Source organism: Triturus cristatus, chromosome 6, assembly GCF_964204655.1.
Source record: "Triturus cristatus chromosome 6, aTriCri1.1, whole genome shotgun sequence".
Classification (NCBI taxonomy): Eukaryota; Metazoa; Chordata; class Amphibia; order Caudata; family Salamandridae; genus Triturus; species Triturus cristatus.
The window spans coordinates 671,611,822-671,638,213 of NC_140589.1; the positions used below are offsets into that span (position 1 = coordinate 671,611,822).

Genomic DNA, 26,392 nt, shown 5'->3' on the forward strand with positions numbered 1-26,392 from the left:
GTGCTTTGCTGGTAAACAATGTGCATGTAGACTCTAAAGAATTCACAGACTCTGCCGTCCACGGTGGTGGGAAAAAAGGCAATTTGGGACAAGGTTGAATAGTTTTCTCAGCAATGCAAGCACATTTGTCCCTAGATGTGGGTCTTCTTTTGGAGTGTTCTCACGTAACCATGGCAATAGTCTCCTGCTCTCCTCAATAATGTGTGCACATAGCAGTCGAATACTTCAAAGGTGTAGCTCCCAATGTCAAAGGTTTAACATGAAAATAGAGTTCATGTCTGGTAGAAGAAGGATAATATGTGAGCAGTGAAGGCATGTTGACCTTCACATGACCAGCCTGAAGGGAAGGACCTGTCGACCCGATTGAGATTTTGGCCACCCGCCTCAATTTAGAAACGGGGCAATGAAGCCCTGTTGGCTACAGATTAGGGGTCGTCAGAGGAAGGACATTACAACACCTGCCCTATTTAGGGTGGACGGTGTAATGTCATTTTTCCTGTCCATCACTGCCAGGAACAACCAGGGGTAGAGGGACAGAAATAAAATAAACAATAATGAGCCCCACGCTCTGGAAAGAACGTCCCAGGCTGTGGGGGTAATTTTTTTTTTTTCTGAAAAAAAAAACCTTGCTTTCAGAGTCTGTTTCAGGAAAACAAAACGTTTGAAAGCTTTGATGAATGGCAATCAAAACTAATGGTAGTCTAATGGTAGTCTTACATCAAACCTTTCAAATATGACTGACAGAAGTCCATCAGGATGGCAGAGGTAAATGTCCTCCGCTATGCTGAAGGACGGAATACGATCAGTCAAATTCTAAATCTAGCCTTCTGTTTCAATCACAATACTGTTCTACATACCAAAGGCACCAGCAGATGTTGAGAAGTGCCCAATAAAGGTTTTCAACAAAATATCAGTTTGAAAAATGGCAAATGTGGGCAGAGCACAGCGGGCATATGTTTTGCTAATAGACTGCAAAAATTAAATGACTCCAAATGTCACTACGCTGCATTTTAGGAATGGGAGGCAACCTATGAAACAGTGTTCACTCTCTATAATGCCATGTTACCCATTTGCCCATATTTCCAGTTTTTTTGGTGTAATATTTAGCAGAGTCCAGCACATAGAGGGAGATATTTAGTGATCATGGATATCAATGAAGATAACATAATGTAGACTTTGATATCCAACACTGTAAAAAGGTGTAGCAGTGGCAGCGATTGAGCACAGAAGGACTGGTACATTTGATCAAGTTCCTATGCTATTTGTTCATGTTTGGCACATTTTTCAATTGCCATTCCTGCTGAGGAAGACACACCAATTGTGGAGCGCAAGATGCAGCTGGGATGGGGAAAGAAACTGTGCTGCATTTTTACTGACAGTGATTTTCACAAGGACCCTTCAGAAGCAACAGAAGACATTTAAACGACTGAAGTTATCTGAACTTGGGAAAAAAACTTTTAGGGAGTCAGCTGATGTACACTCTGCCACCGTGCATGCATTCTCTGAAACATTGCAACAATGCCATAAGCTCACTAAATGCTGAGAAGACAAAGGGGTTGGATAAAGAGGGATGCAATTCCCAGAGCTATTGAAAACACAGGTTCAAACCCACACTGCTACATATGAAACACTGATTCATTCATGCTAAAAAAATAATGTCATTGTGAAACAAGTAGTCGATAACTAGAATACAGTGGGTGTCAAATGTGGTCTCTTCTATTAACCTGTGAAACGAAACAGGATTTTTTACACAAACTTACGTATATACTGTAGTAATGCTATAAGATACCGTAGACTTACCAGACACACCATTTAAAACAACGTCATCCGTTGTAAATTCCATGCCAAGTGTTTTTCCATTTTCTGTATATGCTTTTCTGAGGGTCTCGTTAGGAAGAACATTGTAATAATCGTGTCGAGAGTTGTCGAATTCCACCTAATAGAAAACAATGCACCGATCAGGGAACCTACATAGCATACCTCTTGGGATACAACATGATGTAGTCACTCACACAGCCAAACTCTTCCAACATCTGCATTTTCACATTTTAAAATAGTTTTCAAGGAGGGAATGCAAGTTACGGTTTCTGTACTGAACTGCAACCAGTGACTTTCAAGGGGTTTTCGTTAACCTGAACAATACTTTAACTGTAAGTACATACATAGATAATGTTACTTAACCAGTAACCATCTTAGTAGCTTGCAGTGCTGTAGACTCACATTCCCTGCATAATCCTGCCATCAACTGTTGGTCCTGAACGTTGGCAACTTTTTTTCCCCCCTAAATCTGAGTCACAAGACTTGTACACCTCAGAGTATTTTCTGTACAACATGTGAGAAGTGAATAATGCAGTGCAGTGTCAAAAACAGAATGTGCTGTGCATATTAAAGTGAATAAATAAGGACACAGAAAATCTGTGATCATCACAGGCTTCCGGGAAGGAGGATGAAACAAGTGAATATACGGCACTACATGCTACAAACAGATGGTTATAGGTAACATTTTGTGTTAATAGCATGTGTGGCTGCAGATACACATGCACTGCATAGACTATAAAGCACTCCCTCTCCAAAGTGGCGGCTAATGAGCAAATGATGCTGATGTCTGAAAACGTGTTCTTAATACAGCTTGACCAACTAAAGCCTTTTAACGTGGTAGAACATCCAACATAGTAATGTGCAGTAAATATATGTGGCGTTGACCAAGTAGCAGCCTTGCAAGAGGGATGTTAACCAAGAAGGCTGTAACCTATTTTTGGATGTAGATTGGGGTCTAGGAGACATGGGAAGGTTGCGCTTAGCCTTACTATAACAGATTTTGGCGCATTTAACTACCTACCTGACTATGCCAGCTTTTGAGATGCCACAACCCCTGAGCGGTCTACCAAAGGCTACAAAAGAAAGTTGACAGAAGTTTTTAGGAGCCCTAGCTCTATCGATGTAATACAAGAGTGCCCTCACAAAATCCACAGTGTGAAGGGCTCTTTCCGGTACAGACTCTGGTTGTGGGAAGAATGGTTTGGTTTATACGAAAAGGTGAGAACCCTAGGCAGAAATGTAGGGTTGGTGTGAAGAACAACCCTATCTTTGTGAACTTAAACTAATAGTTTCTGTACTTTAAGAGCTTGGAGCACACTTATGGGAGGTGACAAACTAGGAAAGCCACCATCCAAGACAAAAACATCAAGTCACACAAGTGTACGGGCTCAAATGGAGAGCCCATAAGTTGTGTGAGAATGACATTCAGGTTCCAAATGGGCTGTTTGTGGAGGTTCGACCCTCTTTAAATTCTCCATGAAGGTCTTAATTACTGGGACCTTAGAGAGATGAATGTGGTCTGTTCTGAAGGTAAGTTACAACTGCAGTTAGGTGTAAGAGTTTGGAAGTGTAGACAAGGCTTGCCTATAAATGTGTAGGAAGGTAAGTAAACTGCAGCACAGGATCTTAATAGGTCTAAATTTTTAGAGATGCAGTACTGCATGAATCTTTCCCAATTAGCAGCATAACAGTCACACATAGAGGGCTTTTGCACTTCCTGTAGCATACCCAGGCATTCCTGTGTAAGGTTGAGGTAGCCAAACTCTAGGAACAGAGATGCCAGATCACAAGGTTCCACTGTTCGAGATCTGGATGTCTGAGTTGACCCTGATGCTGAGGGAGAAGGTCCGGCCTCAACAGAAGCTTCTGCGGGAATTGACATCTCCAATAGCATTAAATACCAGAGCAGTTTTGCCCCGTTTGGAGCCTCTAGCAAGAGGGACATGGACACCTGCCTCCTTTTCGTTACCAAGTACAGAATAAGGGGAAGTGCTAGAAAAGCGAAAGCAAATATCCCTGCCCAGTCCATCCATTGTGCATTATCCATGGACTGTATGCAGGTACCAGAAGGCAAAGATTTGGAAATTTGTATTTTCAGGTGTCGAGAACAGGTTTACAGTGGAGGGTCCACCACCTCTGAAAGTTCCTTTGAAGAAACTGGTTGATGAGTCCTGCTGAAAAAGTCGGCAAAGTCATTCACCACTCCTGTCAAATGCTCCAGCAGATGGATGTTGCTACAGGTCACCCAATGTCAAATTTGTTGAGTTAGTGCAGATAGTGGTGGGGGGGGGGGTTTGGGGGAGTTGGTGACCCCTGCTTCTGTATGTAAAACATGGCTTTAACATAGTCTGTCTTTATTACTAGTGTTTCCCCTGAATAAGTGTGAGAAATGTCTTGAGGTGATTTATGTGGGTTCTGAAATACTGCGGGATCCAGGTGCCTTGGACAGTCAACTCAAGGTGATAAGCTCCCCACCCAACAAGAGACATTGGTGGTGATGATCTCTTGTAAATGGAGGTTGAGAAAGGGTCTGCCAAGCAACAGGTTATTGTTGTTCCACCAAAGCATAGAGTGCTGTACTGTGGTCATTGCCAGAAGTACATTTTCCCAGTGCCCTTCATCTTGTGCTCTCTTCCATGAGAGGTGCTCATGTACCAGGCGCAAGTGTAATTTGGGGATGTGGTACAACTACTGTGCATTAAGTAATTCCCAAAGTTTTCATTACAGTTTGAACAGCGATTGGTCCATGTGTCTGAAAAAGAGGCAGCAACTGTCAGAATGCCATCACTCAGTTAACTCCTCCATTTTCTACCCAGTGGTACCAGTCATACCGGGAGAGGAGGCCCACCGAACTGGTGATGCGCCCGTGCTCAGCTGCGTCCAGCACCACCCGCTTCCCTACATACTCAATCAACTTAGACTCCTTCAAAGGGGAGGGGCATCACCAGTGGCCTATGCAGAACCCCTTTTACGTGCAGTGAGCACCACTAAAGAATCAGGCACAATCTGTCCATGTATACAAGAGGGATCATCTGAGGCAGTCATATACTTCTTTCCTACACTTGGAGTAACCGCCCTGGATTTTACCAGCCCCTTGAAATTATCAGAAGGGCATTTGAACATACCCTTCAAAATTGGGAGGTAGTAAATTTAACCCTTGGTTTTAGAGAGTGTTTCGACCATGAAATCACGTCACCTGCTGTGTGGATCTTTACCTTGTGGTGTTTTGCAGCCCTTTTTACTAATACCTGGTATGACAGTGGCATCAATTGGTGGGCATGACTTAGCAGGGAATGGTTATAGATTTAGGTTGTTTTCTGGGTCTACCGCATAGTCCTGCCAGTGATCATGCCCGTCCCAGGGCCTAAAATGCTCATAATAGGAGTCATGTGGGTAGTAAGGGTTTTCTAGTTCCGAGTCGGTGCTGATGGGGCTCAAATGTAGGAGAAAGTGAGGGAGTGGTGGTGCAGGAAGAGGTTTGAATGGTAAAGATAGCAAAGGTATAGGCCTGCTAGCCAAATCTCTGAAGCTTTTGGGGCTTGGAAGGATTGGCTCGGTGGTTCCTCTCTGAAGCCCAGTCGGCACAGTTTTTTGGGATGCAGATATGCCCTGGAGCCAGATGATTCGCCAAGATTGTGCCTGTGTCTGCGTGGATAAAGCGATTCCTTTATTTTTTTTCTTTCTTTTGTTTTTTGAGGACCTCAGACAACCTTTTTGAAACTGGACCACTGTCTGACCTCAATGGTGAGTAGAGTGAGACGGTTCCCATACCTACATGGTGCAAAGATAGTTTACCCTCACTTGGGTTTTTCATCACCTCTACGACAGGAAGGGGGGAGTGCATCCATTGGAGGGGCCAACATTGGAAACAAGGAGGCACTACATCCATGACTAACATTTGATCATAGGGAAGAATACATATATATATATATATATATATATATAGTTATAGTTAGGACCTATTTTACATAGGAGATCTTTATATATATATATTATTATTAACAACTGGTGGTCGCCATAAGGTAGTTATAGTCAGGACCATGTTTCCATAAGAAAAGCGGTTTTTTACTTGCCTATATCTTTGGTGCCGTTTGATGAATCTTCACGAACCTTTTACCAAAAAAAGTGTGCCGGTGATTCTTGTTGTGCATGGAAAGTTTTGGGGTGATCTGTCAAGTGGGGGGGCGATAAAAAAGGGTGCAAAAAAAAAAAGGGAGTTTTCCCATGTTAATTCCCATAGGACCTTTGAACATGTCTACATTCCGAACTGCTAGATGGAATTACACCAAATTTGGCAGAAAGTAGATTTGGTTACATAGATTGTGCTTTTTGTTATTTGGTGTAAATCCGTTCAGTAGTTGTTGAGAAATTTAAGAAAATACAGTTAGTGATATCTGTGGCCACGATGACTTCATCCATATACATCAGTATGCAATGTCTTCCCGCACTTTCCCAGGATGATGGACAGCTTACTAAAAAAGGCCCTCCGAACGAGTTTCCTGCCAATTTTGGAGATGGGGGTCTTCATGCCTAGGAATTCGATCGCATCTCCACCAAACAAAGAAGCATTTACTTCTGTAAAGTACAAACCAGCCAAGTGAATTTTCTCTGCAGTTCCACCTTGTAAAGTCATCTGTTGAAGACGCTCGAGCAGCAATCATATCGGCAAAGTTACAGACACACAAGTCACTGGCGTCATTTCCTATTCATTCTTTACACAGCTGTAGTGTAGGAGATGCACTATACATTTACCCAACTGGGTAGCACTTACTAATTAGCCAGCAGAAAGTACTTCAGTTGGGTAGAGGTGTTGCACAAAACAGAGGCCTCTTCTTGGATAAATACGCAGGGCAGGGTTCACTCTGTCTCGATGCTCATTTCACACAAATTAAACCTCAACATGTTACAGGAAATATATATATTTTTTAAATGTTGAAATTCACTTTAAAAAAAAGGTTATAGGGATGGTGTAGTTACGAAAATAGAATTTACAAAAACTTAGAAATTCACTGAAAAAAAACAGACGTTATAGGGATGTTATAGTTAGGCTGACATTTCACTCGTACAAAACCAGAGAAAGCTGAGCTACCTAGAACTTACGCCCTCGCATATTACATCACTCATGAAATGGTTGGGTGCATCACTGATGATATCATCCACAGAACCACTCAGGGAGTCATACAACATCTCATACCTCCACACATACAGCCACACAACCACTGATATACCCATCCACAGACCCATACAAATACTCATAAAATCCACTCACTGATCCATAGCCACTCACAGATCTACTCACACAGCCACTAACTCACTCACCAATACAGCCACTCACACATCCAATTATTTAGACATATTGACATTTACACACCTACTCCTACATCTATATAGCCACTCACACACTGAGTCAGTCACCCATACAGCTATGCTATTCACACACCTGATAACTCACCAATACAGCCACTCAATTACTCATACAGATACTAACAGGTATTCGTTCACCTACACAGTCACTGACACAAGCACACACTCACCCATACAGGCACTCACATTCGCTCACTCAGCCACCCATACAGTCACTCACACCCCCTCTTCATACAACACTTATGCACCCAGTCACTCCCCCATACAGCCACTCACACACCCCATCACCTTTACATGCCTCTCACATACCCATCCACTCATTCACTCATGCGCCTTGAGACCCTTACGGGTAAGTAGTTGTGCTCTACAAATCCATGATTGATTTACTCATACACACAAACACACTGATTACAGCCCCTCACAGATCCACTCCCTCACCCATACAACAACTCACACATCCACTCGCTTACCCATACAGCCGCTCACACATCCACTCACACACCCATGCAGCCACTCACATACGGATACACACAGTCACTCACATAATATATGTTAGAAATAGTATCACTCATTACTAGGACACAAACTATACCAATTTAAGCAATACAGTAGTTCATTATATATACTTAACAAAAACTTTTAGAAAACACACTTAGTGGATGAGGTCATCAGTAATGTAATTTCAGATGTCATCAGTGATGTCACTGACCATGTCATGAGTGATGTAATATGCGAGGTCATAAGCAGTACATTGCGGGGGCTAAAGTTATAGTTAGCTCAGGTAACTATAACTGCTGAATTTCTATGGTTGTGTACAAGTGACAAATGAGCCTAAATATGACGTCATGTAACCTTTGTTTTTTTTCAGTGAATTTCTAAGCTTTTTTAAAATTGTATTTCCTAACTATAACGTACCTGTAACCTTTGGTTTGGTCAGTGAATATATATTTATTGCAAAAAAAAAAGAAAAAAAACCTACGAAAATAATGCTGTTCTGATTTACTCTGCTCATAAGCACATATATGAACATGGACATTAATAAAGACACATTTGCATCTTTTTTCTCCTAAGATGGTGAGGACTCTAAAAGTAACAAGGTTTGTTTATTTACTTTAAGTGAACCAAGAAATAGCCAAAACGTTTTAGGAGTGTGAAAATTTGCTGTGCAAGAAAGTGAGTGTTTTTTCTGCAAATGATAAACGGTTCGTAGTACCAAAATCACACTGTTTCCAGCTCTCAGGAAAAGACAGTTGCAAAACAAATCATTTTCTTACCATAGTTTTTGCAATTTTCCTAGTCAATGTTCCTATTTTTGCAGTTTCAACCCATTTGCAGGTTGTGGTGGAAATAGATGTGAAAGCCAGGAGTAAACCTAGAAAGCTATACATTCATGAAATGGAAAACCAATCAAAAGGAGTAAGAAACAACTCTCAGTAGTTAAGGATTTAATACACTTATAATGGGAAATTATTAACTTTGTCCCTTCCCACTGACCTCTATGATCTTTGAGAACAAGAACCTTCACTGTGTGCAAATTTATCAAATAACGCCAACCTATTGACCATTGACCAATGTGCATGAACCTACTGACTTGCTTGTATTTCAGCTGATAGAGAAAAATAAAATAACTTTTCACGAGGTGAAAAAGCCACAATACTGGTGAAACCAAAATGAAACATAAGAATTGTCAACATTCCAGCTAAGTAGAGAAAGATGGCAGACGCTTGTACTCATATCTCCGCCATCCAATCCCACTATCCAAAATTATCCTGCTTAAACAAATATTTTAAGGGCTGCACAAATAGTGCAGCGGGTTCCCATAGTCCCCTCCTGCTTACTGTTAACTATAACTTAATAGCTTGGTTGCCCGCATGTCCCCAAACATGAGATGGCGCCCTGAGGGAGCGCTTGGCCAATGTGGTCTAACAACTGGCACAGCGTGCTAGAGAGCGAGCCCTAACTGCACTCTGGTCAGCCTACTTGGAAGCGGGATCCTGTGGAGCCTCGGCCGAAGAAAGGCAGAGTGGCCTGAGCTCCTGGCCCAGGACAGAGTGCAACCTGACACAGAGGAAACGCAATCCAACCTTGACATTAAGTGGCAGGAGAGATCATGACTCATGACGGCGGTGTGCAGCCTGGGGGGCTATCAGAAATGCAGAAAGATATCCCTGGTCTTCCTGCCTAAGAGAGGAATGTTGTAGACTTTTGTCTAAGAAGGAGCGCTAGGATGTGCCCAGTCGCTAAGAAATCTTCTCTGCCTACACTGCTGCGCCTGGAGTGAGGGCCTAATTGATACCTGTTAGGGTTGGATGCAGCATGGCTGAGAGCTGCCTTGTGAGTCGTGTGGTCCGCGGCCCAGCCCGGATGGCCCAACATTGGACTATCAATGTAACAAGAATAAAGGCAACACCGGGCAGGGCAAATCTACAGCACAGCCCAACAAAAGGAGGAACCAGACTCTCCAGGATTTATGCCACCTTGCTGGGCACATGGGTTCAGCAACCTCGAGAGTGTACAGATTCAGTTCACCTTAACCTGATTAACACCCATACGATGGCACTCTCAAGGTGCGGACTCTTAGGGGAGAGACATCCTGCTGGAGAAGCCCACTTGTCCATTTCTCATCCAGAAGGGGGGTGGCAGAATCCACTCAGCCTAATCAGACTGGTGAGATTCACACAGCCCCCAAATGGAGGGACATTTCCGCCCTTTCTGTCGACAGTGCTCGATTTTCCTCCGGAAAGAGGCCTGAGAATCAGTTGAGGAAAGAAAAGTTGTATGTGGCCCCTTACAGCAACCTCCACAACCATCTGCTGCCTTTGGATGGTCACGGCCTTCCCAGGTCCAACAGCAGCTGTCCCATAAGCGCTTCCCCAACCCGGAGGCTCATCAAAAGACATGGTGCCCAATAATGAAGCAAGCGACTCCCGTGTTAAAAGCCCTCCTGGAAGAGGTCGAATCCAGACATACTTCACCCATGAGAGAGATTAATCTAGACAGAATCTACCACCTGTCTTGCTCACTATACATGCACAGTTGCACTTGTACGCCTCCTTGTAGTGGAATCTGGAGCACAGACCTGGTGTTGAATGCTAAACTCATGGACCAATTACGATACACGTGATCGTGGGGAATGATTCTGGGTAATCTAACCCCGACCTCCTCTTTAATTATTCTCTCATTAACAGATCTGTTTAGGTTTGATTTTGGTTAACAGGTTACTGATTCTTTTCAAGGGGCGAGAGATGCTTCACGGGCAGAAGTATGGGGTGAGGGAAATTTGGATTTCTGATCTAACCTTGTATGTTATTGCAGGGGCGTAACACAGGCCACCGCGGTGCGGGGGGCCCTCTCAGCACAGTACTGAGGCCCGAGAGCTCTGGATGAAATCCGGAGCGGCACGCTGGTACTGGCAGGCTTTGGGGTTGGGCAGTTTCTCGCACACTCGCTGCTAGTAAAATGTAACAATATTGAATTTTCACCCGACGCAGACCTCGCGTCGCAGCATTTCAAGTGACGTCCAGGAGTCAGTGACTGCCTGGCCAATAAATGAGCTTGAGTTTGTTATCTGAGAATGCACACTGTGGCAGCTGCAGTTAACTTTTGGCTACTGGCACGGGCAATCTGAATCATAGCAGCGCACGGTGCAGCTGGAGCCCAGAGCTTAGCACACATGACCAGCTGCCCAGGAGCAGAGGCGCAACTAGAGCCAAATTTCGGGGGGGGCTGAGCAAAAATTTCGGGGGGGGGGGGCTGAACTTTAAGCAATAGGCAGAGTGGAGCTGCAGGGGCTCTTAGAAGGGGTGAAACAACAGCAAGACCTCATTAACATGCAAATGGTCTTTTAAAGACCTGTGAAGTGCTCGGGTGCGGCTGCTGTTTTGCCCGGGAAGGTGTCTCATCCCGGGCTGCCACACACGACGGGGGGTTTCCATTTGTTGCAACCTGCAGGCCGCAGGGTCGTGGAGGTGGGTTTAGTAGTCCAAGTTCAGTCATAACATTGCAGCTTGTCGCACCGACGCTACCGAATTGCCCTGCGCCTCTAGCCAGCTGAGAAAAAGGAAGTGTTGATGATTTTATTCACTAATAGTAGTTGCCGTTTATGCTAGTAATTAATTTGCTCCTGTCACTAAAGTTCAGCAGAGCCGCCCCAGCTCAGCTCTGTGAGTGAGTGGCTGCTGGGGGCACGGTGCGTGCGGCTTGTGTGATCTGGTGCAACTGCGGCTAAGGCTATGTGACAGGCTGACTGCCTGCACCGTGCAGCCGTGAGTAAACAACTTTGTAGTGTTTCAAAAAAAATAATAATACAGCCAGCCTGAGGCCGCCTGGCTGTGACCTTATGTGACTGACCTGTGCCTCAGTCTGTCTCAGCCTCGTCTACACTGATTCACAGACTTCTCAGAGACTGAATGTCCCATGTCGTCAGCTCGAGTGAGTCCACTGACACAATCTAACAGTGTGTCTCTATAATTATTAGGCAGCTGCTAATATTTGGGGACTCGAACATCCTGACGGAGGCTCAAGTGTAGGCCGGGCCCCGCCCGAGTCCCCAGCCAAGAGTCCAAAGTGCTGTATTGCACATGCCAATATTATGATTGCAAATTCCAGGGTAGAAGCCAGAGGGGTCCAGTCGGCATAGGCTGGCTAATTGTTTTTCCGCCAGCCTGGCAACACACATGTCCAACTAGTGCAGGTCAGATGTTCAATTTCCTGCCTCAGCCTGTGCGGTACAGTGAGCATCAGCATTGATGCCAAAGTTAAAGGACAGCAGTCGAGTGTAATGTATGCCAGAACACACTGTAGCACTAAGCCCCAAGAAAGATAACCTCTGCCTCAGCCTACCTACTACCAGGCCAGCACCAGCAGCATTCAGGAAATGTATCAGACAAAACAGCACTAGAAGCGCCACTCCGGTACAGTAAGTATTTTAATATTCTGGCAGATACAAAAGGTATTTTTACCGATATCCGTGCATACTTTAAACAGTGCATATAAGAAGAAAACAGTATAAAATGTATTCTCAAGCTGCCCTAATGACCCCTGACTGATAAAGTAAAAAAAGACAGAAAGTGCATTTCAAAAATGAATACGGACAATTTCATGCAAACTTCCCTTAAAAATCAAGTCCAGGCCTTTGCAAACTGTTAAAACCTGGAATGGTGGACTATATTTTTTTCTGCAAAAGGTGGCAATCCTAAATGAGCACCAGTATTGAGGCCGCAGTAAGAGGATAACAGTTGAGTGTAATGTATGCCAGCACTCTCCGCAGCACTGAGCCCCTGACAGATGACAGTACAACACTCTTAGAAAGGGGCAGTAGGTTAGTGAACTTTTTTTCAGGTATTGTGTAGTAGTTTCAATACCTTTTTATAACTTCTGATTATTTGAAAGTGTAATTTTGGATATTTATTTATGTCAATGCACTTCATTGATTTTTCTTGGGAAAGTGTCTGCTGTTGAATGTCACTCATAAGTACAGTGAAATCATGAAAATGTGACACATGAGAAGTCAGAATACTTGGCAGCTATGAGTAAGTGAGACTGAGTGACAGTATAATCTCCTAGTTCAACTTGCTATGCTATAAATTTGCTTTTTAGGCTACCATGTGGTCATGAAGGATCAGATTAATGAGATCATCTTCTGATCAGCTGCAGTGCCTGCTCTCTGTTACTAAGAACTTAAGTCACAAAGTCCCTCTCCAGATAGTGCCCTTCCATTTCCCATACTTTGCAGCAGTTTTAAGATCTTCTCAGAGTTACTTGTTTCTCAAATGGGCGTACTTTCTGATATTTATATGTTTCCCATGTCTTCATTGCTTGATTACGCTCGCAAGAAAGTGTCACTCATAGTTGTTGCAATGTCACTCATAATTACACTGAAATTATGAAAGTGTCACACATAGCATTCTGAAACCTTGGCAGCTATGGGCAGAGGTAGACATGAGCAGGCAGGGGCAGACAGGAGCAGGCAGGGGCAGACAGGAGCAGACAAAGTAAGACACGGACAGGCAGACAGAGGCAGGGACAAACGGGAGCAGGCAGGACCTGACAGGAGGAGGCAGGGGCAGGCAGAGCATGACAGGAGCAGGCAGAGCATGACAGGAGCAGGCAGAGCATGACAGGAGCAGGCAGAGCATGACAGGAGCAGCCAGGGGCAGACAGGAGCAGGCACGGGCAGACAGGAGCAGGCAGGGGCAGACAGGAACAGGCAGGGCCTAAGAAGAGCAGGCAGGGCCTAAGAAGAGCAGGCAGGGCCTAAGAAGAGCAGGCAGGGCCTACGAAGAGCAGGCAGGGGCAGGCAGGACAGGCAGGGGCAGGCAGGACAGGCAGGGGCAGACAGGAGCAGGAGGGGCAGGCAGGAGCAGGCAGGAGCAGACAGGAGCAGACAGGAGCAGACAGGAGCAGGCAGGGGCAGACAGGAGCAGACAGGAGCAGGCAGGGGCAGACAGGAGCAGGCAGGGGCAGACAGGAGCAGGCAGGGGCAGACAGGAGCAGGCAGGGGCAGACAAAGTAAGACACGGACAGGCAGACAGAGGCAGGGACAGACGGGAGCAGGCAGGACCTGACAGGAGGATGCAGGGGCAGACAGGGTCTGACAGGAGCAGGCAGGGGCAGACAGGAGCAGGCAGGGGCAGACAGGAGCAGGCTGGGGCAGACAGGAGCAGGCTGGGGCAGACAGGAGCAGGCTGGGGCAGACAGGAGCAGGCAGGGGCAGAGCATGACAGGAGCAGGCAGAGCATGACAGGAGCAGGCAGAGCATGACAAGAGCAGCCAGGGGCAGACAGGAGCAGGCACGGGCAGACAGGAGCAGGCAGGGGCAGACAGGAACAGGCAGGGCCTAAGAAGAGCAGGCAGGGCCTAAGAAGAGCAGGCAGGGGCAGGCAGGACAGGCAGGGGCAGACAGGAGCAGGAGGGGCAGGCAGGAGCAGGCAGGAGCAAACAGGAGCAGACAGGAGCAGGCAGGGGCAGACAGGAGCAGGCAGGGGCAGACAGGAGCAGGCAGGGGCAGACAGGAGCAGGCAGGGGCAGGCAGGGGCAGACAGGAGCAGGCATGGTCTGACAAGAGCAGGCAGGGCCTGACAAGAGCAGACAGGGGCAGTCAGGATCTGGCAGGGGCAGACAGGGGTAGACAGGGGCATGCATGGGTATGCAGTGACTTGCAGGGGTATGCAGGGGCAGACAGGAGCAGGCAGAGACAGACAGGGGCAGGCAGGGGCAGGCAGGATCTGACAGGAGCAGGCGGGCAGTCAGGAGCAGGCGGGCAGGCAGGAGCAGGCAGGTGCACGCATGAGCAGTCAGGATCTGACAGGAGCAGGCAGGCGCAGCTTGTTCCACACAGGAGACAGTTATCCAGCCAATGGCTTCACACAGGCCGCAAGGCTGAGATCTGGGTGCCGCTGTCTGCCTCCAGTGATAGATCTAACTTCTGGGCCATGCGTTGCAGGGGGCTGCGGAGCTTTCTAGGAACTCTCAAGTATTTCCAGCAAAACTACAAATCCAGTTGAGAAAGGTATAAATATTGTTTTCTCCAGCAAATGTTTGAAGATCTTGGAAAAGTAGTGTTTCAATTAACTGACCCAGAATGGTGAGAGAGAGATTGGACTGAAGTTTTTAATATCCCGAGGGTGCAGCATACCGTTTTCAGGAGGGGGTTTACAGTGGCATTTTTCCAGGCAGTGAGGAAGGTGCCTTGTCCTAAAGGAAGACTCAACAATTCCAACAAAGGTGTCTTGAGAAGCAGAAACACAGCTCCTTTAGCTTCTCCGGGCAGAATCTGAAGAGGGTCCTGTGGGCGCAGCTTGCCAGGGAAGCATCAAGGTTGGTTGCATCAACAGGTGCACAGGAGGTACGGTATCAAGGTTGGTTGCATCAACAGGTGCAAAGTAGGTACAGGTGGTAAGATCTTAAAGAAAGGTTGTTGGGCGTAGGCATTATTTCAGTCTGAATGTTTTCACGTATTTGTTTAATCTTAAAAAGAAAGTGCCAGACTGTTAGACGGACCGGGAGGGTCGGCCGAGGTCAGGGGGAGAGGTCTCCGGGGAGGGCCGTCTCCAGCGATCGTACAGACAAGTAACTTCCCCCCCACAGACAGACACCACACAAGGATAAGATTTAGTGTTCTTTATATGCACTTCTTAAGGTACGATGAAATAGTACAAGGAGGTCTGGACTCAGGGGTCCCCTCGATTTAGGTCTCTTAGGATAGGGAAGGGGTAGCGGGACAGTCTGTTTACCAGTCAGGTAGTTCGGATGAGATGATGGTTAGCTCACAATCCTCGAGCTTGGTGGTGTAGCTGGTACGGGCCGCGGCAGCGCCAGCAGGTCCCGGTAGAGATGGTCGATACACGGTCCGCGGCAGCGCCAGCAGGTCCCAGTGAAGATGGTCGATGTACGGTCCGCGGCAGCGCCAGCAGGTCCCGGTGAGGATGGTCGTTACAACGGGCCGCGGCAGCGCCAGCAGGTCCCGACGAGGATGGATGTTGCAGAAGGCCGCGGCAGCGCCAGCAGGCAGGACGATAGTTCGCAAGATAGGGCTACGGTAGTGCCAGTAGTCCGTCAAGGCTGAGTTCTCTCGGTGTCTCTCGACTCCAGGATACAACTGCCATCCTGCTCCGGAGCTGCTCCAGTTATAGGGCAGGCGCCCTTTGATGTCCGGGCCCTCGCACTTGGAGGTCGGAGGGTCCGGGATGAAGGTGTCCAGACACCCAGCAGGGGGTGGAGCCAGCGCCTGGGGGAGCTGGAGGCGATCGGCACCTGGCGGGGGGAAGAGCTCTTGACGCTTCGTTCTCCCATTGACCTGCCAAGTGGTCCGCTCACCTCCTGGGTGGATGGTGGTGCCGGGATGTCGGGGCCGGCCAGGCCCAGGGTTAGGGTCGGGGGGAGGCCACGCGGCCTCGTGGTGCAGGGCCCAAGATGGCGGCTTGACCCGGCCGGGGAAGCCGGTGGGGCTGGGGCCCGTGATGCATGGAGGTCCGAGGGCAGAAGTTCCGTCGGGAGACGGGGTGCAGGTGCTTTTCGTGGGTCACGCCTGGCGGGCCGGAGCTTGGGCCCTATCGTGCGGGGAGGGAGCAAGCCCTTCGTGTGGCCTGTCCAACATGCGTCCCCCCCAGCTGAAGGCGGGGAGAGTCACCCATCTTCTTGGGGACTCTCCTCGTCGAGGCGGAAAAATCGTGACAGGCCATCCGCGTTGGCGTGATCTTGGCCCGGTCGGTGCTCCACGGTGAAGTCCATTCCCTGCAGGGAAATGGACCAGCGCAATAGTTTTGGGTTCTCCCCCCGCATCTGCATCAGCCACTGCAGGGGTCGATGGTCGGTTTGTACCCGGAAGTGGGTACCGAAGAGATAAGGCCGGAGCTTTTTGAGGGCCCATACCACTGCGAAGGCCTCCCTCTCGATGGTGCTCCAGCGCTGTTCTCGGGCCAGGAGACGTCGACTGATGAAGGCCACCGGCTGGTCATGACCCTCGGGGTTTAATTGAGAAAGAACGGCCCGATGCCGTGGTCGGAGGCGTCTGTCTGTACCACGAATTCCCGACTGTAATCGGGGGCCTGGAGCACAGGGGCGGTGCACAGGGCGGCCTTCAGCTTCTCGAAGGCCGCTTGACAATCGGGGGTCCAGTTAATCCGCTTTGGTTGGTTCTTGGACGTGAGACCCGTGAGGGGCCCCACGATGCTGCCGTAGTCCTTCACGAACCGCCGGTAGTAGCCGGTGAGCCCCAAGAAGGCTCGGACCTCGGTCTGGGTGACGGGGGGCTGCCAGGACTGGATGGCAGCAATCTTAAGTTGCAGCGGGGCCACTAGCCCGCTTCCCACTTGGTGCCCAAGGTAGGTCACGGACCCTTGGCCAATTTGGCATTTGCCGGCCTTAATTGTGAGGCCGGCCCGCTGGAGGGCCTGTAGGACCTCTTGGAGGTGGAGGAGGTGGTCGGACCAGTGGCGGCTGTATACAGCGATATCGTCCAGGTAGGCAGCGCTGAACTCTTCGAGCCCCCCCAAGACCTGGTTCACAAGGCGTTGAAACGTGGCGGGGGCATTCTTCATGCCGAAGGGCATGACCTTGAATTGGTAGTGGCCATCGGGGGTAGAGAAGGCTGACCGTTCCTGGGCCCGGGGTGTGAGACCGATCTGCCAGTAGCCCGCTGTTAGGTCGAAGATACTGAGGTAGCGGGCGGCCCCCAGCCGGTCGATCAGTTCGTCCGCTCGGGGGATCGGATGAGCGTCGGTCCGGGTGACAGCGTTCAAGCCCCGGTAGTCGACGCAGAATCTCAGTTCAGGTGTGGTGCCGGGGGCAGCGGCTTTGGGAACCAATACAACCGGGCTGGCCCAGGGACTGTCCGAGGGCTCGATGACCCCGATCGTGAGCATTTTGGCCACTTCCTCCTGTATGCAGGCCCGTACCCGATCTGGTACGCGGTAGGCCCGGTGTCGAATAGGGGGACTGTCCCCGGTGTCCACGTCGTGCAAACACCACGGGGTGACCCCGGGGGTGAGAGAGAACAGTGCAGCGAACCGCAGCAGGAGGTTTCGGCAGCCCTGGCGTTGCTCCGAGGTGAGGGCGTCAGAGAGTCGGACCCCGTCCACGGAGCCGTCATTCTCCTGAGTCTTCAGGAGATCCGGGAGGGGTTCGGAGTCTTCCTCTGCCCCACTGTCCGTAGCCATCAGGAGGCTGAGTTCTGAGCGCACAAAGTGTGGTTTGAGTCGGTTGGTGTGGAGGACCCGAAGGGGGTTTCGGGAGGTCCCCATGTCGATGAGGTAAGTGACGGGGCTTTTGCGCTCGACCACTTTGAAGGGCCCCGTCCACTTATCTTGCAAGGCACATGGTTCGGTGGGGGACATCACCCACACTTGTTGACCAGGCTCGAACTCAATGGAGGAGGCATTGTGATCATACCATCTCTTCATGTCCTCCTGGCTGGCCTCGAGGTTCGCCTTGGCCATCTCTCTGAAGCGCCGGGTCTGATTGCGTAGGGCCAGGAGGTATTTGAAGACGTCTGGAGGGGTCTTTAGTGGGGCCATCTCCCAACCTTCCTTGACTAGGCTGAGGGGCCCTCGCACAGGGTGCCCGTACAGGAGTTCGAAAGGGCTAAAGCCGAGGGACTTCTGGGGGACTTCTCGGTAGGCGAAGAGGAGGCACGGGAGTAGTACATCCCACTGGCGACGGAGGGGCTCTTCCAATCCCCCAATCATCCCCTTGAGAGTGCGGTTAAAACGCTCCACTAGTCCGTTCCCTTGGGGGTGATAGGAGGTCGTGAATCTGTAGGTGACCCCGCATTGTTGCCAGAGGGACTTCATGTATTTGGAGATAAAGTTCGTGCCTCGGTCGCTGACGACTTCTCGGGGGAAGCCCACCCGGGAGAAGATCCCCATTAGGGCCCGGCCAACCACTGGAGCTGTCACGGTCCGTAGGGGCACCGCCTCGGGGTAGCGGGTGGCATGGTCCACCAGTACCAGGATGAACCTGTGTCCTTGTGCCGTGCGGGGGTCCAGAGGCCCCACAATGTCTATTCCTACCCTTTCGAACGGGGTGGTGACCACAGGGAAGGGTTGCAGAGGGGCTTTCAGCTTCCGACCACTCTTCCCGCTGGCTTGGCATGTGGGGCAGGACCGGCAGTGGTTCAGGACGTCGTTCCTCATTTTCGGCCAGAAAAAGTGGGTCACTAGGCGACTGTAAGTTTTGTCCTGGCCCAGGTGTCCAGCCAGGGGGACATCGTGGGCCAGGTTGAGTAGGAAGTCTCTGAAGCGGAGAGGTACCACCAGCACTCGACCGGCCCCTAGCTCTGCGATTCTTTGTTCGCTGTATAGCAGGTCGTTATCCCAGTAGACCCAGTGAGATCCGGTGGAGTCCCCTGCGTTCTGGGCGCTGGCTTGTTGGCGGAGTCCCTCGAGGGAGGGGCAGGTCTTTTGTTCCTGGCGGAACTGTTCTTGGGTGGGCCCCCCTTCTTGACGCCACTGAGCCAGGCCGGGAAAGTCCTGGGGTTGCGCGTCCCTTTCGGTCGTTGGCTCTGGGGGGCTGGCCTCGTCGTTGTCTTCTACTGGGGCGACCGGGGGCGGAGGTGCTGGCCATTCCGGTTCTTCTGATCGGGGGGCGGCATGGGCGGCCATGGACCGGGTGGTTATGCAGGCCCAGTCCGGGAGGCCCAGCATCCCCAGGTGCTCTCTTCTCTCGACGGTGGCCCACGGGGAACTTTCGAGGTCATTCCCCAGGAGGCAGTCCACGGGGGCATCGTCCCGGACCGTCACCTTCAACAGGCCGGAGACCCCTCCCCATTCGAATGGGACGCAGGCCATTTGACACATACTTTCAGAATTGTCGGCTGAGCGGACGGGGCAGAGAATGTTCGGCAGGATCTGCTCGGGCTTCACCAGGTGACAGCGGACGGCCGTCACACTGGCGCCTGTGTCACGCAAGGCCTCGGCCCGATGTCCATTAATGGTCACCCACTGACCGTATTTCCTGGTGTTAGCGGGTAGGGGAGCCCGCGGGACCATGTCTCTTCCCCCTAGGCACGCCAGGACCATGGCGGCCGGTTCCCACTCTTGCTGGGCCGGCTCATACTCTTCCTGTTCCTCCGATAATCGCTCTTCCCCCAGGGCGGCGGCAGCTACCTGGCGGGGCTTGGGTGTTTGGTTCTGCGGGCAGCTCGGGTCATTGGCGTAGTGGCCGACTCGCTGGCATCGGTGGCACGTGACGTTGGCTCGGAACCCAGGACGCATCGGGGGGTTGCCCCGGCCGGCCGGAGGCGGGGTGCTGGCCACGGGTGTTGCCGGCAAGGCTTCTCTCCCTCGCCCCTGGCCTCCTCCTCCTCCCCGAGGACGGTGCTGGCCTTGGTTGCTGCGGTTCTGCTCGTGTGGCCCTCTCCGGCCCACTCGGGTGCTTTCCCATCGGTCAGCTTCGGCGGCGAGCTGCCGGGGGTCAGTCAGCTTGCTGTCGAGGAGGTGCTGCCTGAGCTCGACGAAACAGTTGTTCGACAGGTGCTCCCATACCATAAGGTTAAAGAGTTGCTCGTAGGTCGTGACATGGCTCCCCTTGATCCAACCCTCGAAGGCACGGCTGAAATAGTTAACGTACTCCACCCAAGTTGTGCCCGGGATCCGGGTGCAATCTCTGAACCTCTGGCGGTACATCTCGGGTGTGAGGCCGTAGCGGGTGAGGAGGGCAGCCTTCATGTGGTCGTAGGACGACATTTGGTGATCTGGGAGCTGTAGCAGGGCATCGCGACCTTCGTTGACGAACCTCCCCCATAGTCCGGCTCCCCAATCACTCCGGTCGATCCGGTGGGAGGTCATGGCGATCTCGTAGGCTTTGAACCACTGTTGTATGTCGTCTTCTCGGACATACTCGCGGACAACATCCTTGGGGATGTGTGTACTTTTTTCCCGGTTGGCCCCGGGGTGTGCGGTCTCTCAGGCACCCCCGATTCTTTATTCTGTTTCCGAAGTTCTATTTCCGCCAGTTTGCGCTCGTGTTCGAGTGTTATTCTTTTTTCCTCAAGCTCTCTCTGTCTCTGCTTTTCTTCACGCTCCTCTCGGAGCCGCAGAAGCTCTAGATTTAGTTTCTGCTCGGCTAACTTGAGTTCACCGTCCATCTTGAGCCGTGCCATTTCCAACTCGTGTAATCTGGTTCTTTCTCTTTCCTGGATCTCCTCCTGCGAGAGGCCCGTTCCCCGCTCCTCGGGAGCCGTGGCGTTCCCCTCTGGTGTGACACTGTTTCGGTCGGAGGGCCCGGCGATCCCAGTTTCTGTCCACGACTCAAGGGCGTGCTTCAAATCATCTTTGGTACTTAGGCCGGTGGTAGCAATGCCTAGTTCCATGCAGAATTGTTTCAGTTCGCGGTGGCTGTATTCTTCTAACTTATCCATTTGGAATTTCAGTGGAACCGCTATCTTTGGCCGACATCGTGGTTTTGTCGTGGGGTGAGCTACTCTCTGTACGATTACGCGTTGATTCGGATCGCGCCGCTGGCCACCAATGTTAGACGGACCGGGAGGGTCGGCCGAGGTCAGGGGGAGAGGTCTCCGGGGAGAGCCGTCTCCAGCGATCGTACAGACAAGTAACTTCCCCCCCACAGACAGACACCACACAAGGATAAGATTTAGTGTTCTTTATATGCACTTCTTAAGGTACGATGAAATAGTACAAGGAGGTCTGGACTCAGGGGTCCCCTCGATTTAGGTCTCTTAGGATAGGGAAGGGGTAGCGGGACAGTCTGTTTACCAGTCAGGTAGTTCGGATGAGATGATGGTTATCTCACAATCCTCGAGCTTGGTGGTGTAGCTGGTACGGGCCGCAGCAGCGCCAGCAGGTCCCGGTAGAGATGGTCGATACACGGTCCGCGGCAGCGCCAGCAGGTCCCAGTGAAGATGGTCGATGTACGGTCCGCGGCAGCGCCAGCAGGTCCCGGTGAGGATGGTCGTTACAACGGGCCGCGGCAGCGCCAGCAGGTCCCGACGAGGATGGATGTTGCAGAAGGCCGCGGCAGCGCCAGCAGGCAGGACGATAGTTCGCAAGATAGGGCTACGGCAGCGCCAGTAGTCCGTCAAGGCTGAGTTCTCTCGGTGTCTCTCGACTCCAGGATACAACTGCCATCCTGCTCCGGAGCTGCTCCAGTTATAGGGCAGGCGCCCTTTGATGTCCGGGCCCTCGCACTTGGAGGTCGGAGGGTCCGGGATGAAGGTGTCCAGACACCCAGCAGGGGGTGGAGCCAGCGCCTGGGGGAGCTGGAGGCGATCGGCACCTGGCGGGGGGAAGAGCTCTTGACGCTGCGTTCTCCCATTGACCTGCCAAGTGGTCCGCTCACCTCCTGGGTGGATGGTGGTGCCGGGATGTCGGGGCCGGCCAGGCCCAGGGTTAGGGTCGGGGGGAGGCCACGCGGCCTCGTGGTGCAGGGCCCAAGATGGCGGCTTGACCCGGCCGGGGAAGCCGGTGGGGCTGGGGCCCGTGATGCATGGAGGTCCGAGGGCAGAAGTTCCGTCGGGAGACGGGGTGCAGGTGCTTTTCGTGGGTCACGCCTGGCGGGCCGGAGCTTGGGCCCTATCGTGCGGGGAGGGAGCAAGCCCTTCGTGTGGCCTGTCCAACACAGACCTTTGCAAAGTTGTTGAGACTTTTGGAGAGTACCTGAACAAATATTGGGAGATTGCAATCCCTCTAATAAATGAAATGACTCTTGAGAGGTTCAGAGCTGGAGAGATGCAATCTAAAAATCACTTGGGAGAGTGTCTCTGCCACAAATAAGTGACGAGAGACAAAGATGAAGCCCTAGTAAGGGAGCAGCAGAATGAATGGCTTTTTCAATGAATGCAAATTCACAGAGTCCGCATTATGTGCCATGGAGACTCCAGCCATAAGCGGAGGTCTCCTAGGACAATCAGAAGTCTCCAGCCATAAGCTGAAGTCTCCCAGGACCAGGCGATGTCCTTTCTGGAGGCCACCAAGGAGGAAAGGATGGATAGAGGGTGCTAGTGGGTGGGAAACGAGGTGGAGGTTAAGATGAACATTCAGACCCCGACATTGCCATATCACAACTAGTTTGTAAAGACCGTGGGCATATTTGTGAGAGCCTTGTGGCAGTGGCGTAACAAGGCACCCGCTGCCTCTGCAGTGCAGGGGGCCCCCGTGCTCCAAGGGTCCCCTTCAGGCGAGTGACCCAGCCTGAAAGCTCCTGAGTGAGTCCGGGGGGTGGGGCGGCTCCATGTTCTTTGCAGGGGGGCCCCCTCATGTTTCGTTACGCCACTGTTATTGATAGTCGTTTTGGTTGCAAATCTGTATGATGGCACGCATTCCACACAGAGTTAGGGCTATCAGTGGCATCTACACATTTCGAAAAGATCTCGCCCCTCACAAGCTAACATGGATGACCCACACCCCATCTGTTGCATACACAAGACAGCACTCTTTACTGCATGACTGCACAACCTGTGCAGTCTATTAGCATATGATATGAATCTTACAGCTGGAGCCTCCATGGCACATGCCAACAACACACAGCGTAGCTATGGCTCAGCATAGAACCATCTCTTGGAATGTGAATGGTCTGCTCAATAAGAACAAATGGGGGCTATCCTTTATGCCAAACAATGCATGCCGAATGTGCTCACAGAGACTCAATGCACTTTCCTGGGTCATTATGTGTATACAGTCTTTTATGCTGGATTCTCCAAGAGGTCTTGCAGGGTAACCATACTCCTAAAAAAAAAAATTCCCTTTACAGCTTTCACAGCACACACAAACCCACTCAGCAGATATGTAGTTATCCATTGCCTGCTTTAGGGGAAGAACTGGACGATTATTAGCGTCTATGCGACATGTGGGTTGCAGGAAAGTATTCCCCAGTTCCTTTCAGGTATCTTCAAGGACGCTCCCTTATGTACCACAGTGATTCGAGGTAACTTCAACTAGGTTATGTTATGGATCTAGTAATGAACACTTGCACTAGAGCCTATTGGATTGGGCCTCTTCTCTAGGATGAATTGGCACATGGCACAATACACCAATTTACATACTTTTCCAGCACTCATTTCTCAAAATGGATTATATTTTCATACCCGTAAGCACGTCTGCAGCTATCTTGAGTGTCTAGATCGCCCCCAAAGAGCTCTCCAATCTCTCCTGTGGAGACACACCCACCGAAGCCACGTGGGAGGATAATGAGGAGTCTGGAGGCTGAATGTCCCCCTGACTGACTTCTTGGGGACAACATAGTGTAATTTTCTGAGGTTAGCAAATACTTTGTTTCCTCATGGTGGTATGGGATCGGAGGGGGCGGAGGGGGGCATTAAGACCGTCATTAGGAGAATGTGCATGTCATACTATAATGGTATGTAGAGAGAGAGAGAGAGAACTGGACGGCCTTAAGGACTTATCCCATTGCCTCGAGGCATAGTGGGGTGAAGCGCAGAGTGATGACACTGCAATCTGTACTTGCTACCAGGGACACCCTTAAGAATAACCTCTTAAGTACTGCCAAACATTCCTGGCTCCTCCCACAGCAGAGTATGTGAATGAGAGGAAAAAGTGGGTTGGCAAAAAAAATAAAAGTGTATCATTAGAATGGTCTTAGATACATAGAGCACCCCGTATTCGAGGCTGCTGAGACTGGGAAAACCATTCTCAGACATTGTAAAAAGATCTATGCATGTCAAACACCTCCACCAGATAGAGTAGGAGTACCCAATTATTCCTGACCTTCCTATTCCATCACTGCCAACCTCAGACGCTGAATAATTCGATTTACCCCTCACCAAAGGAGAAATACAGCAGGCATCTCAGCGATGATAAGAGAAGAAAGGTACCCCCTATTTAATTCCAAGTCCAAGAGGAGGGGGAAACAACAAAAACTAAGGAAAAACCTCTATACTGACCCACGGGCAAAATACCCCGCCTATACGGAATCCCCCTTAAATTCTTCAAATACTTAGAACTGATGCCAAATCTCTTTGAGACATACCAGGAAGCATGGGACAAAGGTGAGCCTCATACGATTTAAGTATTGCAACCACTGCAGCCATTCTCAAGCACAGGACCCCCCCACACATTGTGCGTGTTGATTTAGTCAATCAACAGAAACTACAATACTTGTGAAAGCCATTGAGAACAGGTACATCAGGAAAATCAGTACCCTAAACAATTTTGACCATACAGCATTATACCTGGCAAAGTACCTGGCACTGCTCCATACACTCCAAATTAGCAATAACAGACACAGATTAAGGGGCGAGGCGGGTCCTTTGTCAAAGAACTTCTAGAAAGCCTTGATTCGTCACATTGGCCTTTAATGTTCAAAGTGCTAAGTTGGATGGGGTTTGGTCGATGCTTCCTCGGATTCGTAAGGGCCCTTTACTCCTCCACGGGGGGGGCTTATATTTAAGTATATGGTGCACTTTGAGGCCCCTTCCAAATACACAATGGCATGTGCTAAAGGTGCCCACTCTTCCCGCTCCTTTTCGCCCTGGTCGTTGACCCCCTTGCAGAGAGGATTAGGCAAGATGCTAGTCTATGGGGATTTCAACGGCCTCAGGGTCCTGAAAGAAGAATCTCTTTATAAGCAGACGACCGCCTCCTCTTCATACAGTGCCCCAAAATCACCATCCCAAGAATGTTCTACATACTGCAATCTATGGAGATGTGTCATGTCTCCAGGTAAACTGGAGAAATTGACATACATACTACTGGTAGGACACCTTCCACAAAATGCCTTTATTCCTAAATTACATTCCTAAATTAAAACTGGCACCCACATACCTCAAACACCTTGGCATGATGGTCACGACTGGCACAGGACTAAGCTGGAGCATTAACATTACCTCACTGCAGAGAAGGATACAGTAGAATCTCAGGAACTGGACTAAGCCCCCACTCACTACCATAGGTCGAGGCGCAGTCTTTGAGATCATTGCCCTACCTCATATCCCATACACAATCCAAAATTACCTGTACTTACTTCAACAATTCTTTCAGACACTACTACACCACTTACTTATACAATTTCAATGGGCAAGGAGTGACCCTGCATGTATCAATTGCCAAATGCACAGTGGCTATATTTGATGGTGGAGTGGAGATCTCTAACCTCCAATTCTACTACTGGGCCTCCCACCTTATTCCACTGAATGACTCGCTCTTCATTGATGGGGCTGGGGGGAGGTGGTGCAGCTATACATCTGGAGCTACTTGTACTGAAACAATAAGACCTGTTTTCTTATGTGGAGTCCAGGTCCCACATGCACAACCTATGATTACCAGAATTCTAATAGACTGCTAGAAAGCAGCAATTAACATATAGGTCGGCAAGGCAGGGTATTCTGCGTAGAACCACCAATGGCACGGCAAACCTTTCAAGCAGGTGGCCAGACTACAGGGATTCCATGCCTGGGATCTTATTGGTATCTCCAGAATTAGAAATGTTTGGTGCAACTGACCCCAGGAAATCATTTAAACAATTAACATCTGACTTTGCACTTCAAAGCAGCCAATTAATTTTGTTTTACGCAATTACAGCCCTACCTAACCAAACAGCTGTGAACAGTACCGGAGCTCCACTCCCTGCATGCAAATATCACTATGGAGCAGATTGGGCAGAAGGGGCTATCACGAGTCTATAGGTTGTTAATTGCTGCTCCGCTTTCAAGGAGGGTAGCCCACGTGTTGAATTAATATGTAGTTATATTATTCTGTGTCACTACAGATTGTAGGTACATTGTTTTATCTCAGTGGAA

The 26,392-nt window shown here is 50.1% G+C and overlaps 1 protein-coding gene across 1 annotated transcript in view; it reads right to left on the reverse strand.

Moving 5' to 3' along the window:
* Positions 1 to 26,392, reverse strand: part of PM20D2 (peptidase M20 domain containing 2) — a 141,938-nt gene that overhangs the window by 66,669 nt on the left and 48,877 nt on the right. The window contains exon 5 of the mRNA XM_085611174.1: positions 1,801 to 1,936. Within this exon, the coding sequence (XP_085467300.1) occupies positions 1,801 to 1,936 (136 nt within the window). The remainder of the gene's footprint in view (positions 1 to 1,800; positions 1,937 to 26,392) is intronic.